A 14168-nucleotide genomic window follows, 5' to 3' on the forward strand; every position below is an offset into this window, starting at 1 on the left:
AACCAAACATTCATTATGTTGTTATTACTTTACAACAAAATGAAAGTGTATTTTTCTTTTTTTTTTAAGAATGGTAGTTGGGGATTATTCATGGCATTTACCAGCCATAACATTATGTCCATCATGCGGCCCTTTATGGAGCTCCACATCATGCGCCACCTGTTGCTGTTCATGTCTGTTAAGGGCAACACTCCAGAAGAATGGTCAATGTTGAGGACGCACTGTTCTCCAGTGGACCAGTAAATCCCACCTACAAACGGGTTGGGATGAATTGAACAATGTCAGCCTGTCTAAGTTTGCAAGTGTGTTTAAAATAAAGGAGCTCGAGCCTGAGCAAGAATGCAAATTCTAGAAACGTATTGTGAAGTGTCAACCAAATCGACGCAAAGCCATGTAAAATAGCAGCTTTAGGACTTGGCTCAACAATGGCACCAGGGTGACAGGATCCAAACATCCAAACATCAGGATTGACAGGGACAGAAAGCACCAAGATCAGTGAGGGGAAGGTTGAGAGTCTGATTTAACTCACTGATTTAAGTCATATTACTAGTACTACTACTACTACTTCTGCTACTGCTCCTGCTACTGCTACTAGTACTACTATTACTACTTCTGCTACTGCTACTACTTCTGCTACTGCAACTGCTACTACTACTGCCACTAGTGCTGCTACTACTACTATCACTACTACTACTATTACTACTACTACCACTATTTTATAAACAAAAATCTTTTGCGTGAGTGAGGTCTTGTAGTTGAACATGAAAAACTACATTTGAAAGGCTTATTATTGAGCCAGGTTTCAAAGTGAACCTAAAACCAGGAAATGCATTAACTTTAACCGTAGTGATATAAATAATATTCATAATTTTAACAGTTTTTCTTTTTCTTTTGGGTTTGTCACAGAGATGAGTATATAATCTTTTAAAACATTACACTGTATGTGATGCTAGAAAACCTTCTGTAATTGTTATGTAAATTATTATTGTTGTTATGTAAAAAGAAAATTTACCACTAAATCAAAGCGATAGCTGTTTCAATTCATATTTAAAATATGTTTTTATTCAGTTTCTCTTGGCAGTATAGTTAGCATTTATAAATCCATAACATTTTAACAGTAATAGAAATGATAAAATGCATGACTGATTGAGGTTTCTAAATAAACACAGGAGCCAGGCTGCAATAGTTCATGCTCGTCGTCACTTTGTCCCGCTGATATCTAAAGACAACATTTGTTCAGTTCAAGCCAGCCACATAAAGCTGTGATTTATAGGACCTCCCATCATGCCACTGAACCACTGCAGGGAGGGAGTTGTGAGGTGAACAAATAGGTAGACATAAGGTAACAGGATGTGCTAATGTGACCATTATCAAACAAATAATAGACATTTTACACTACTTACCTGCAGTACTGTTGTGGTTTATTCATCATGTCCTATGTGGAGTTAAAGGCTATTTTAAGTGTTGACCTGAGAATAAAACAAAAGTTCAATAGACTATATAAATGTATACTACTTTTGTTGTCATGTTGCATTTTTGTATGTGATGTAGTTAAAATATTTCTCTACTAAAATGTTTGTTTGTTTGTTTGTTTGTTTGTTTGTTTGTGGTAACAAAAAGTATGTAGTTTGACCCAATCTAATTTAAAACGACAAGCAATCATAATTATAAATAAATTGATAAAGGGAATTCAACTACTGTAATAACAGAATTCACCACTAGGGTTCATTGTTGTCCTTTTAATGTGGACTCAAGTGTGTGGTTGAACTGGAAGGACTTACTGGTTTTCTGCAGGAGTTTCTCTCTGGCTTTTATGAAAGCCATAATGTCTGCATCAGCATTCTTGTCCCCAGTCAGAGGAATGGAGGACGATGTGATACTGGTTGTGGACAGATCCCTTGAATACACATATTATATTAAATTGTGCCGTAAAATACACCACTGCATTGCATTGCATGCATTGATTGATTGATTGATTGATTGACTGACTGACAGCACATTGATTAAGGAATGTGGTCCGAGTGTTCAACATTATTCATACATAGACTCATACACATTTCAAAATCCAACATTAAATGTTTGAAAATGTTAAAATATGTCAGCTGAAACATTTCTCAAGTGTGTAAAAAACAGCTTATGCCGGGAACAAAGCATCTCTATGCTGCATGTACTGCTACAGAGGAACCTATATATCATGCTCTGATTATTTTGCTGTTGTGGTTAGGAGGGTTTAGGTAAGTCTGTATGTGTTTGATTTGTAAAAAGGACTTCGGAAACATTACTTCACAAAGATATACAAATGAGGCTGCTTATAAGTGGAAGAAAAACATAGGAGTGCAATAAAAACTATAGATCCAGGTTAAATCTCCAGACTACTTCTGCAAACATGTTGGATTTACAGCATCACCGTTGTGTTTGCATTCATGTAAAATGTACACATGATGGTGAAAATATTTGGTTTCCAGCCCGGACGGGATCATAAAAATGCAGTGCTTTTTCAGTTCACTTGTGGGACATATGGTATGGAAATTTCACTGCAATTTCATGACACTGACGTCTTTTATGAACAGTGATTCAACCTGTTTTTAATACATTGGGTACTACAAGCCTGCATACCGTAATTGTGAAGAGGATTTTAAGTCAGAGATTGTTCTTGGAGCAAGTTCATTGACCCAGGCTGGAACAGCGGTTACCGGAGGTCCTCCTTTTGGTGTGGGGCTTCTAAAATAAAAACATCATCTGTTTGTGGACTTTGAAAAAAAAGAATACATTTAAGGTGAAGGCAGTCTGACCTGAAGTCTTCTGCAGAATATGTGGCATGATCCCGGCCTGTGCGGTTATCACGAACCGCATTGAGTATGGGATCAGATTCACTATAAATACAGAGGAATTGTAACTGTATTGTTGAATTTGCAATGTGAATATTTGTATTTAATTAATTACTTAATAAAGAAATAAAAGGAAAATGAATATTAAAAACCAGAAGATGCAATAAAACCAGACGATGAAATAAAAGATACAATACAGTATATAAAACGTGACATAAGGTGCATTATGTAAGTTTTCTTATGGTGGATCATCTGCTTGCCTTGCGTTATGAAAATGTTATTGCGTTACCAGGAATGTTCCACAGTATGGTCAAACTTCATTCAAACATCATTCATTCATTCTATATAGGCATTTTTATTATTATTATTATTATTTTTTTTTTTTTTTACCAAAAATGCTTTTAGTTTTGGTGGAGTCACCAGCTTGTCTCCATGAAAGTTTTATGCCATTCTGTGGATCATTCAAGCAAAACAACATCTATATTGTGAAAAGAACATTTCGGAACCTGCAGTATGTTTATTTGTCAGAACAAGGATATTGGCAGATCCTGCATGTATTTCCATGTATGCTTACAAACAGCCAAACATGTTACCTGGATGTGGACGAATGAGGCCGCCTGGTCCACAATGCAGTTTGAGTCTTTGCCACAGCTTCTGATTCCTTGTCAACATCATGGAGAAAAAGAACATTAAACCTGTGTATGTATCTGACTGTTAAAGGTGCACTATGTAACATTTCTGGGGAGGACTCCACCACTTGCTTCTCTCCTTCCATATATTATTGCATTGCCAGGGTTAGGGATAAATATGACATAGGTTTAAACCACACAATTTCTATCTATTGTGCAAATATACCTTGAGAATCATGAATTCTCAGCATCACCATGGTCCCCTTTCCTGAGGTCTAACCAAAACTTAGCCTGGTAGCTTGTCTCTATGAAGAAAGATACTTTGGAACATTCCAGGCAGCGTAAGAACCAGAAAAGCTTCATAGTGCACCTATGCAAAAATACTTTTACAGCTTAGAAAATCACAATCAGAGATGTCGGACTTCCACTCATTTACCCGCATACTTTTCTGTGAATAAGTGATTATTCTCCATTCAAAGATCGACTGTGTCTGCTAGTCAGATGTGGTCGTTCATAGTGTTTAAACATCCTGCTCTTGTTTGAGGTGAAATGTGAACAACACATTTGATGATGTTAGCGACTTGCCTCCAGGCCGCCCCTCAGGATGTAGATTTGTGAATGCTTTGTGTGTCCCCCCTCTAGAGCTCATTATTTATGAGCTGTAACAGAGGTAACCCAGGTCAAAAACTGTGCGACAAAGCTCCCCAAAGACATGCATATCCACTGTTGTACAATACCAATGTGCTTCCTAAACGCACAAGCAGAAATGACAAATGCCAGCCGGGGCACTGTGTCAGGTACAGCTGAGTTTTATGTGGTGTTGTCCTACAGATACTGTACTTTGGAGGAAGTAAGTGTCTTTCACCTGCACACGGGATGCCTCCTCACTCCACCATTTCTGGAAGTCTCTCTGGAGCTTGAACTTTGCCCTCTCCAACAACAGCTGCAGGTGCTCAATCTCTGTGCGTAACGCTTTAAGACGGTCAATGGTGCTCTTGTAACTGACAACACATATTAACGTTACATTAGTCATCAGTGGAATCTGCTGTGTCCATTCAATCAAATTAGTCATGTGGTGTTAGAGCAAGGCAGGCATGTCCAAACTACAGGCCCGGGGGCCAAATGCGGCCCTCAGACCAATTTTTGTTGGCCCTCCTGCTTCAGTTGATCCAAAACAACAAAAAGTAGTACGTTTTACTGTAAAATCGGAAAGATTAAGCATTTTGATGTTATACTAACCTAATATTAATGTTCCAAGTCTTATTAAAGGTGTGGAGGCTCATCGAAACTATGTCAAATGCACATTTCGAATGATTCACAATTCGATGTTATCAGGTTGTTTCAAAATGCGGCCCTCAGTGAAAAAAGTTTGGACACCCCTGGAGTAAGGGTTTTTCTTTTGTAATATTCAGTCATGTTCTTGCCTTCAGGGGTCAGCTATGGGAATCTATCCATAAAGTTTGGGTCTTAGATTGGGCTCATTAGGACAAAGATCTTCTCAAAGTCACTAGGGTAATTTAAGTCGAAGTGGATAGAGATAAAAAAAATATATATAAAATTACACTCACATATTTTTTTCCTGTTCAATTTGTGTACATAGTTTTTCCTCTACTGGATCCATTTCATCTTCAAATTCCTGTCCGTCAAGAACAGCTGAAAACCAAAACAAGAAACAAGTGTAAGTTAACATTATCTTTCACAATGGTACCATAAAAAAACAAGAATTAAATGCGCCATGCCGCTAAGATTTTATTCTCAATTATGGATGGAGATAATAGAAGCCAGGTTTTCACAGATGGCTTTGAAAAACTATGACTCAAAATTGCAAAAAAAAGCATTGGGCATCAGAATTGAAGGGATATGCTGGCGTGTTTGAAGCAGATTTGCCCTTCAAAGCAGTCGCTGGCTGATCAAATGGTCAGAAAAGAGCAGATGACGGAGGGAACTGGTGGTGCCGCCCACAAGTTGGTCACTGAAGCCTGCTGCACCATGTTTGAAGTGGCCAAAGCTCCCACAAGACTCTCACAATGCAATCTTAATACGGAGGCAACAAGATGTGCAATGTGTTTAACTGTAACTCACATTGAACTGCCCTCTGCCTTCTTCGCATTTCTAACTGCTTCCTCAAGTCGCCTGGAAGAGAAGAGATAAGTAAATGTCAGTTTATCCTTGCATACGTACAGCATATCACAAGGTTCAATACATTTCCAAAGATATAGGGAAATTGCAGGACATAATTCCTCCCAAACGAACGATTGAAGCTCTGCCAAGACACTGATACTATCTCGCAATTGTACACTTAAGAACTCTAAATCAGGGGTAAATGCCTTTTCTTTTGAACTGCAGAATAAAACAATCTACAGTTTATTTAATCAATCATATTCCATTTTGTTATTTGGTCCTATATTCCTTTCAAAGTTTTCACAAATTTCTATCAATTGAAGCACTTTCAGTTTAAAGGAACGGTAGCAAGTTTAGCAGTGATATCTGGACTCTGCCATTCCATTATTCCAAACTAAACAGTCTAAGCGTCTCCATATTAGGCAGAACAGGGGTAGAGTCAGGTCCATTTTGGGTCACTACCTTTTTAACACATGGATAAGTCATTTGTGTGTGATCTGCTGTTTTTCTTGTCTTCCCGCTCATTTGAATTGTTAATTGGTCAATTTAGCAAATGGACTTCAGGTTACAATGCTTTTGAGGCCAAAGGATATTACACACATATTATTGGTAAATGTTCATACTTGATTTAGTGAAAGAAAATGAAGAAATAAGGTCACAAAAACAACTCGGGTGTCAGAAAGTTGGTAATTGACCGTGGTAATTATCCTCTCCTTGGGTGATAGATAAAAGAGGTAGACGGGGAGGTAGCATTACAGTCCCTCAGGTCCTGTACACTTGTTGTAATCCAATCCTGTCTCCAAACTAAAAGGTGAGGTTTTTACAAGCAAAAACGAGAAATCCAGATGAAGTGTAAAATAAATGGAGTGAAAGGAGACACTTTTTCAATGCACACCTCTAAAGGTTCAATAAAACAGCTGTGTTCGATCAGTTACTGTGGAATATTGTGCAGAACAACTTCAATGATATGACAACAGTTGTATTGTAGTTTTTGCTAATTGTGTTAAGACAATGGCATTTGGAAGAGATTAAGACTAATTTCAAGTATACAATTAAATCTGTTTTACAATGGTGCAGGTGTATAATAAGTATTTTTTGTTGTGGGAAATTTGAAAAATCATCACATTGCTGAAAGACTGCCAAAATACCATATTTGTGAAAATGATAATAATTTAAAAATGTATCACTATGTTTGGTCAATATTGCCTACCCAATAAATGCATTTATGTAACATAAAGTAACTGCCCATTAATGCAAATGAATGAATGGAATCTGCTTCTTATTTTTTATTTTGTGGGTTATTCATGATTTGTCAACTTTTGTATGTTGATCAGTGTAACGTTCATTTCTTGTTGTACTGTATGATGTTTTAAATTTTACTCACGTAGGTAATTATGTTATTGCCTGATTACATTTCTTAAGGACCACAGAAAGAATGGATTCAAATATGTAAATCCTAAACAAAAAAGTGACGCTGTCGATTAATAACGAAACATATTGTTATATGGTAAACGTATCACAGACTTCAGGTGAAACAGACACCAGCTCTTAGTGTTAGCTCTATAAATCTTCTTTTTTTTTTTAAAGCGTGTATACAGTGAGTCTACCCCAAGTGCCTCAAAAAGCAGCTCGTCTTTCAGAGCCCTTTACATTAGCAGACCACTTTGCGGAGAACCAGTAGACGGGCCAGACACGAACAGATGAAGTGAAACGCTACAAATGACACGCAAGACATATACTGCCCACGATGACAGTGTTTTTTCCTAATAGTTATAGACTGAAATTAAGAATCCTGTTTTTAAGACGCCATCGATAGTTGGAGTAAAATATAAATGAACTGAGACGCCCAGCGGTTTACTTTGTGGTCAGAGAGATACCCAAGTCTCCGCTAGCAGAAAAAGAACACTCAAAAACCATAACTCCAGGATGTATAATCTCCAACACAAGCATACAAGAATCAAGAAATATTTATGATAGTACAGAGTTAGTTTTGACAGTTGGAAAAAAGGAGCAAGGAAATTTGCTGTGAGTGGTCATTTTGACTCTGATTTATAACTATACTGTGGACATAGTGGATACAAGAGGATTGAGTCAAAAGGGAATTTATAACTAAAGTAGTAGGTCTGTTGAGTAGGTGTGGGCCATATTGACAAAACTTGATTATTTTGGAAGTATCCTGATAACATTAGTCAGATGATATTATTTCAAAAACAAATGCGTTACATTTATTATCTGAGGTTTAATTATCAGACAAAGGTGAAATGTTCAATATTCAAATTTTGCATTAATTCAAAGCAACATTCACAATATTATAAAAATGCTGATATATTGCCAAACTCTATTGTTGAGGTGACACGAAAAGGAAAGTATAGGAATGACATGCTGGACCCAAAGAAAACATATAGCTCAAGAAGGACATAGATATTTCCTATTAGGTGTCCAACTAAAATATGTATTACAATATTTTGATGATCAAGACCTTAGATTTCAAAGTGTCGTCAGTATTGGGCAAGAGTAATGAAATAAAATGTGTAAGGGCCACACAAGAATGTAACCTCAACACCACAACTTTCCAAATACTGCCGGATTTCCCCCAAACTGTTCTAGGAGATGTGTCATTGTCCTACAGAAAACAGTATCAGGCTACAGCTTCACTAAATATTGGGTGCTTTTTGAGGCCTGGAGGTTAAACGTGATATGCCACATCAGCACCACAAAAGGATCAATGCTCTGCGCCTCATTATCTGAAAGGATGATCATTCAAACACATTTGGTTTTTGCACAAAGACGGGTGACTTCCAGACACAGAAGGACATAACTATTATTTCTAGAGATGATTAGTTAACTGTGTTCATTGGAATTGAACTGAACTGCTGTTAGATACAGCAAATTAGTTGCTGAGGACATTGTAGAAACAAAAATAAGAAGAGAAAGGGGAGGGAATCATACATTTTACAGATTTTGTTTGCCCACAGAAAGAATAATGTTGAAAGATTTTAGGTACACTGGCTTTTTAGATGTATGATTTGGACTGGATCAAGGAAATTAGTTAAATTTTTCTCTGTTGAATGGATTTTCTTTATCGGAATAAAATAAACGCATCATTTTGTGAATGAACAAAACATTGATCTTTGAGACAGTATAAATACAACAATAAATACAACAATAAACACAATTATTCAATGTAGTCTTTGTTAAGTTTTGATTTGGTGCCAGTTTTGAGGTCGACATACAGATTTGTATTCGAACATATATGTAAATGCATGTTATTTTGTAATTGAATTGTTATGGTATAAAAAAAATAAAAAAAATGATGGTTAATATTGTCCAGTTCAACTCCCATGTGTATGTTGTGTGTTGTATGAGGAGTCTTTTTCCTGTACAGGGAGATGAAGCTCTACCTAGGCCTCCGCTGTCAAGAACCTGTACATCTGGATGAAAAATCAGCTTCCTCTTCCCATCTGCTCCAATTTTTTTTTTTATGTTGAAGTTGTGCACGTCGAATCCCCCTCAACAAATATATAGTATATCTGCACTTTTTGGATCTAAGGGATCAGAATGTGTGCTCCTCCAGAGATGGGATTCCTGAGCCATCTTCAGCAGCCAAAAACAATACTGTAAACCAGAGAGATGTTTGGACACCACAGTCTCCTCAGGCCACTGCCTTTCCTTCTCTGCCTCACCACTGACCCCCATGCTGGGTAAAACAACACTACAATGAGCATGTTCATATCATCAAAACAGCTTCAATCATGTGCAAGCATGAAGTACACGTACTGCCAAACAGTAAAACCATCGTTTTTCCAAACCCAACAGTCAACCTTGTCCCACTAAAATAATGTATCTCATTGAGGAAGAATGTACCTCCATGTATCTAACAATGTAATAATATTTGACAACACCAAGGCGCTTCAGGTGTTTTTCCAAAAATGTGAAAGTGACTCTGGAAGCTGAAGAGCATAGTGTTCTCCAAACAGTATGGAAAGATGTCTGCAAACCTCATTGATGAAGGACCAAGAGCTGTCAAATGACTTCAGCGTGATGTATGGCATATCTGAATTACAACTGTCTCAGCACCTCACACATGGAATGTTAAGAAAGAGCTGAACTGTAGTGGGACCTGGACACAACCAAACCAGCAGGTGCGAGCTACGGTAACATTTAAAATCAATTGTGATGAAAATAGGTTTTAAGTAAAATGATAAAAAAGATAAAAGTGCATCCAGCTCAAATACATTTTTATTGTTTTACATATTTTAATGTTTCAAAACTGAACTGGCAAACCCACAACTGCTAATAATTTATTTACCGTAGACATAAAACAGCTGGAGAGAAGATAGTAAAAAGCAGATTGAATGCCATTTAGTTTAGGAAAGAATTCACTGATTCACAATTGCTCCGGTAACTAGGACCCCATAAGTGGTGTGCTTATTAGAGTTTACAACCTTTACGTTTTGTAATACTTTTCTGCTAATGTTAACTTTTTTATGTTTTCCTGCATCTTCTAAAGGGATTCAGTTCCCAGAAGAGCCCCCCTCACCTGTTGAATCAACTTACTTATTCTGGTTCTTGTTTCATTTAATTGTCCTCCTAGTCCTTTGGCCTCAATTGACCTGTTCAAAAATCGACAAGTCAGTATTGATTACAAAAATCCATTCAAGGTAAAAATCATATCCTCAAAGCCAATCCTCCAATTTACAGTTAAATCCACAAACAGGTGCCATTATGGATTAGCTGTCAGGGGTCCTAACGTTATGTCCAACTGTTCATTAACGGTCAATAACACGTCATTGTTAGAGTCTGGATAAGTAAAGATTGATGACGTCGAAAAACCTTTGTTTCAGTTGCGTCTTGTTTTCTTCGATGGTCAGGTGGTCCTCGTGGTCTCTTAAGAAGATCTCGAAGGCCTCTTGCTTTCCCATAGAAAACTTAGGATCTATAATGATCGCAATTAAACACAAATTAGCATTGAGACGAGACAGCTTTTTACGCAACACATCATGTAACTATGGGAAATCTCCACACATCCTGCTCTTAATCTGTAAACAGTGAGTTCCCACATGGACACACTGTGCGTGAGTCTGGCAGCCAGATGTAGCAGCCTCATGTTCATATCAGTGACCTCCCACCTACAACTAATTACACTGAGAGAGAAGGGGCTATTAGAGCCCCATTTACTGTTTAGAGCCAACATTAACACAAGTGTAAACAGCTTTTCTGGTCATGTCAGCACTAAACGGTGGTTGGTCCCCTGCAAACACATGAATCTGAACCTGTACCTGCTGAGGCTGATCCTTCATTATGATTATAGTATGATAAGCATTTCTTACACCATGAATAAACTTGTTGGCATTTGATCGAAGATTCTATTGAGGTTTTAGTAGAACAAACACGTACTGTACACTCACTGAACAGTATTGCAAACACTTATTCATGTGCAATAATTCCAAGACCGACTGGAATGCTGTTGTTGTTTTCATCAGAATCATCAACCCGAGCAAAACAAAATCTCCACAAATCAGTGAGGTTTCGATGGAAATGCATTTTGTTCAACTCCTTTAAATGCAGCATTCTAAGAATATCTGGAATGATGTGACTTCGTATTCAGTTGCACTTAAACACTTTGTGGTAATGAAATCACAAGTACATGATGCCAGCTTTCCTAATACTTCTTTCTCGTACTGCACATGCTGATAAACCACAAAGGTTCGGTGAGGTGATTGTATCGTGACTATTGTTGCTGTTTCAACACATTTCAGAAATTAGATGCCAGCATCGTTCCATTCATTTAAAAGAACATGTCTAAGGCTGCCCGTGTTTCCAGGAGAGGTTTGATTAAATCTAGATTTGGAGAGACGATAAGAGACAATATAATATATAATAACACATTTTGCAAAGTTCTGCAGATATTCTTATTAGGCTGTGGCCTCTATGACAGACAATTGCAAATAGTCTGTTAGACTCATTATCATATCATTACAATAAAGCAGGATTTGCTCAAATCTTCTCATCTACTTGAAATAGACAAGGCATCAGCCATCTGAATTATAACTAGAACACGTTGTATATCCATTAACTGGATGTCTACAATCAAAACACAATCCCAAGATTCAACTGATTTGAATAACATATATTTTAGTAAACTGAAAAGAGAAACTAAAGACAAACTCATTAACTGATTTAGAGGCTTATTGTTGAAAGATGGAAAGAGCTCTACATTATTCAATCATGGCTGATGTCCATGGAAAGGTCATCATCATTACAACTACAATTAATCTTCAGGGAGCAGCATTTTCCCTCTTTAACCACAAAGACTGCCGGCTGCGGCCAAAGAGTCTCGGATAAAATGTGAATTAAAATGTATATAAACACTGGTGACCTTTTGACAGAAGGATAAGGTCCATTTGTTCTGAACCAAAAGCAATGATCTAATGTTCGTATAGTTTGGAAAGATCTCTTCATATGGATCACTTAAATCCAGATGTGAGATGTCACATAGGCGAGCTAATTGTAATCAACCAAAGCAACTACTACTGTTTTCAAACATATATGTACGGTAACTGAATGCATTGCACCAACGCTCCCAGATTTGTCAAAGTTTATAAATCCCTGTTTTCCATTTGACCTGGAACTCTGCCCTGTGTTCAGATGGCCAGCGTTCCCTCAAAGCTTTGATGTGAATGCAGCGAACACTTCTAATGAAGAACTGTGAGAAAGTCCATGGACATTCCACAGCGGACATGTAACCACCAAGACGGGTGTGGGATTTTCACACCAACAGAATTAACTGCAAAAATGATAACTATGTAGTGTATAACTGATATAATCTCTGAACACTATGTCTGTGACCAGAATAAAACTATGATCTCTGATATGTATTGCTCAGGGGTAATATCCATGTAACAAAACAGTCATGTGCAATAGAGGTTTTCCTGTAAGTGTGACGACATACTTCCATACTTTAGCTTACTGTTTACCATCAATTGAAGACACAGGTCAATATGAAATAACAGTTTGGACACATGCACTAAAACGAACCCTTTATCAATGGAACAACTCCAAGATAAACAATACGCTTCAGCTGTTTCCACATTGGGATCGCATACCTTTCAGCAGTAATAATAGACTGTCCTTATTTTCGAATCATTTCTAAAACCACTGCCACGCTGCCATCCGACACTCAGTGATTGATACGCCATGTAATTCAGGCTGGACACCGTTCCAGCAGAAGTTTGTTTTTTCATAGCCTCATCTTTCAAAGAGTCTGTGTCCATTTAGTGTCCGCTGCCCTCACTGCCACACTGAGCATCATTAGAGAAGGAGCCTTCAGAACAGACAGCAGCTCCAGCTCAGTTTGATGGCTCGTACTTGAAAGGCCCCTGGAAAAGAACTAATAAAGGCTAAAGTTTTTGCAACAAAGTCTAAAGAATAAAGTCTAAAGTCAAGACGTACAACTACAGTAGGTGGCGGTGATAAAGTCTCTCTCTCTCCTTTGCTATCTTGCTATCTCTCCTTCTCTCTCTCTCTTTATTTATTTAATATATTTATATTTATTGAATTTTTTTGACGGTGTGGTGTAGAGCTCGTGCTTTGAAGACATACAACTACAGTAGGTGGCGCTAATGTAACACTTGGATGCCAAGTGCCATCAAACACCAAAGAAGAAGAATCGAAGTGGAAAAGTTTGATTGAGCTGCTCATAACATCAGAGGCGTGTGATGTCACAAGTCTCTTGCAAGAGTTTAATCATAAATTCACCTAGTTTGCAATAAAATGATTGAAAATTATGGAAAATACCCTTAATTTACTAGTGCGCTGTCTTGTGTTGCTGTTTTAAGTGCGTAAAAGTACAACAGTAAAGACCTTAAGTTCATCTGCTATTCATCGGCTGCAGGCTTAATTCACAAAACTGTCTACGTTTGCCCTGCGCCACTCCAGTGACCTCACAAAGGAACCTCTTCAATACATGCCATCCCACTGATGAGACATGGACCTGTCCTCACCACCTTGTCTTAAACATCACAACATTGCTTAAATCCAACCTGTCAAATACCTTTTTTCATGTATTGTATAGCTCGTCCTTCTGAGTTTGCGTCTGACAGATTTGTGTCTTCTTCCTTAGAATCCTCATTAGACGCTCTGGACAACACAGCAGCTCTTGGTGAAACTATGTCTTGGCTTTGGGTGAATTTGGCTAATTGTGTAGCAGCATCCTGAGCTTGTGTCTTCTCCTTCTTCAACATCTTAATTAGGATACCTGTTTGCAGTACATTAAGAAGAATTGACTGGTAGATTAACGGATAAGTAAATACATGCATTTTGGTCATGAAGATTACTGTACGGATGGTAGCGGATGAAAAATATGTTTAACGGTTGAAAGCAAGTGCCTAAATTGTGATAAAGAGAGTACATAAGGTTAAAACTGCCTGTCAGCTTGTTCATGTGCAATGTTTCCATATGTCTTTTTACTATAATCACTTCCTTAGCACTTTGACTACTGCGCTTTACTTCCAACTTCTGCTTTTAATTAGAGGGCTCCAGCTAAATGCCTTTATACATAATTTTCTCATAATGCATACAGCAGACAACT

The 14168-nt window shown here is 37.6% G+C and overlaps 1 protein-coding gene across 1 annotated transcript in view; it reads right to left on the reverse strand.

Moving 5' to 3' along the window:
• Nucleotides 1–1028: 1028 nt before the first annotated feature.
• Nucleotides 1029–14168, reverse strand: part of kif6 (kinesin family member 6) — a 30612-nt gene continuing 17472 nt past the window's right edge. The window contains exons 13-22 of the mRNA XM_072458288.1: nucleotides 13632–13835; nucleotides 10412–10514; nucleotides 10136–10191; nucleotides 5540–5590; nucleotides 5026–5110; nucleotides 4298–4458; nucleotides 2793–2829; nucleotides 2617–2721; nucleotides 1782–1897; nucleotides 1029–1469 (exon numbers count right to left, since the gene is read on the reverse strand). Coding sequence (XP_072314389.1) covers nucleotides 1453–1469; nucleotides 1782–1897; nucleotides 2617–2721; nucleotides 2793–2829; nucleotides 4298–4458; nucleotides 5026–5110; nucleotides 5540–5590; nucleotides 10136–10191; nucleotides 10412–10514; nucleotides 13632–13835 — 935 coding nt within the window. The 3' untranslated portion in view covers nucleotides 1029–1452. The remainder of the gene's footprint in view (nucleotides 1470–1781; nucleotides 1898–2616; nucleotides 2722–2792; nucleotides 2830–4297; nucleotides 4459–5025; nucleotides 5111–5539; nucleotides 5591–10135; nucleotides 10192–10411; nucleotides 10515–13631; nucleotides 13836–14168) is intronic.

This window comes from Eucyclogobius newberryi, unplaced genomic scaffold, assembly GCF_026437365.1.
Source record: "Eucyclogobius newberryi isolate DKJ021-1_F unplaced genomic scaffold, fEucNew1.0.hap1 SCAF_21, whole genome shotgun sequence".
NCBI lineage: Eukaryota > Metazoa > Chordata > Actinopteri > Gobiiformes > Gobiidae > Eucyclogobius > Eucyclogobius newberryi.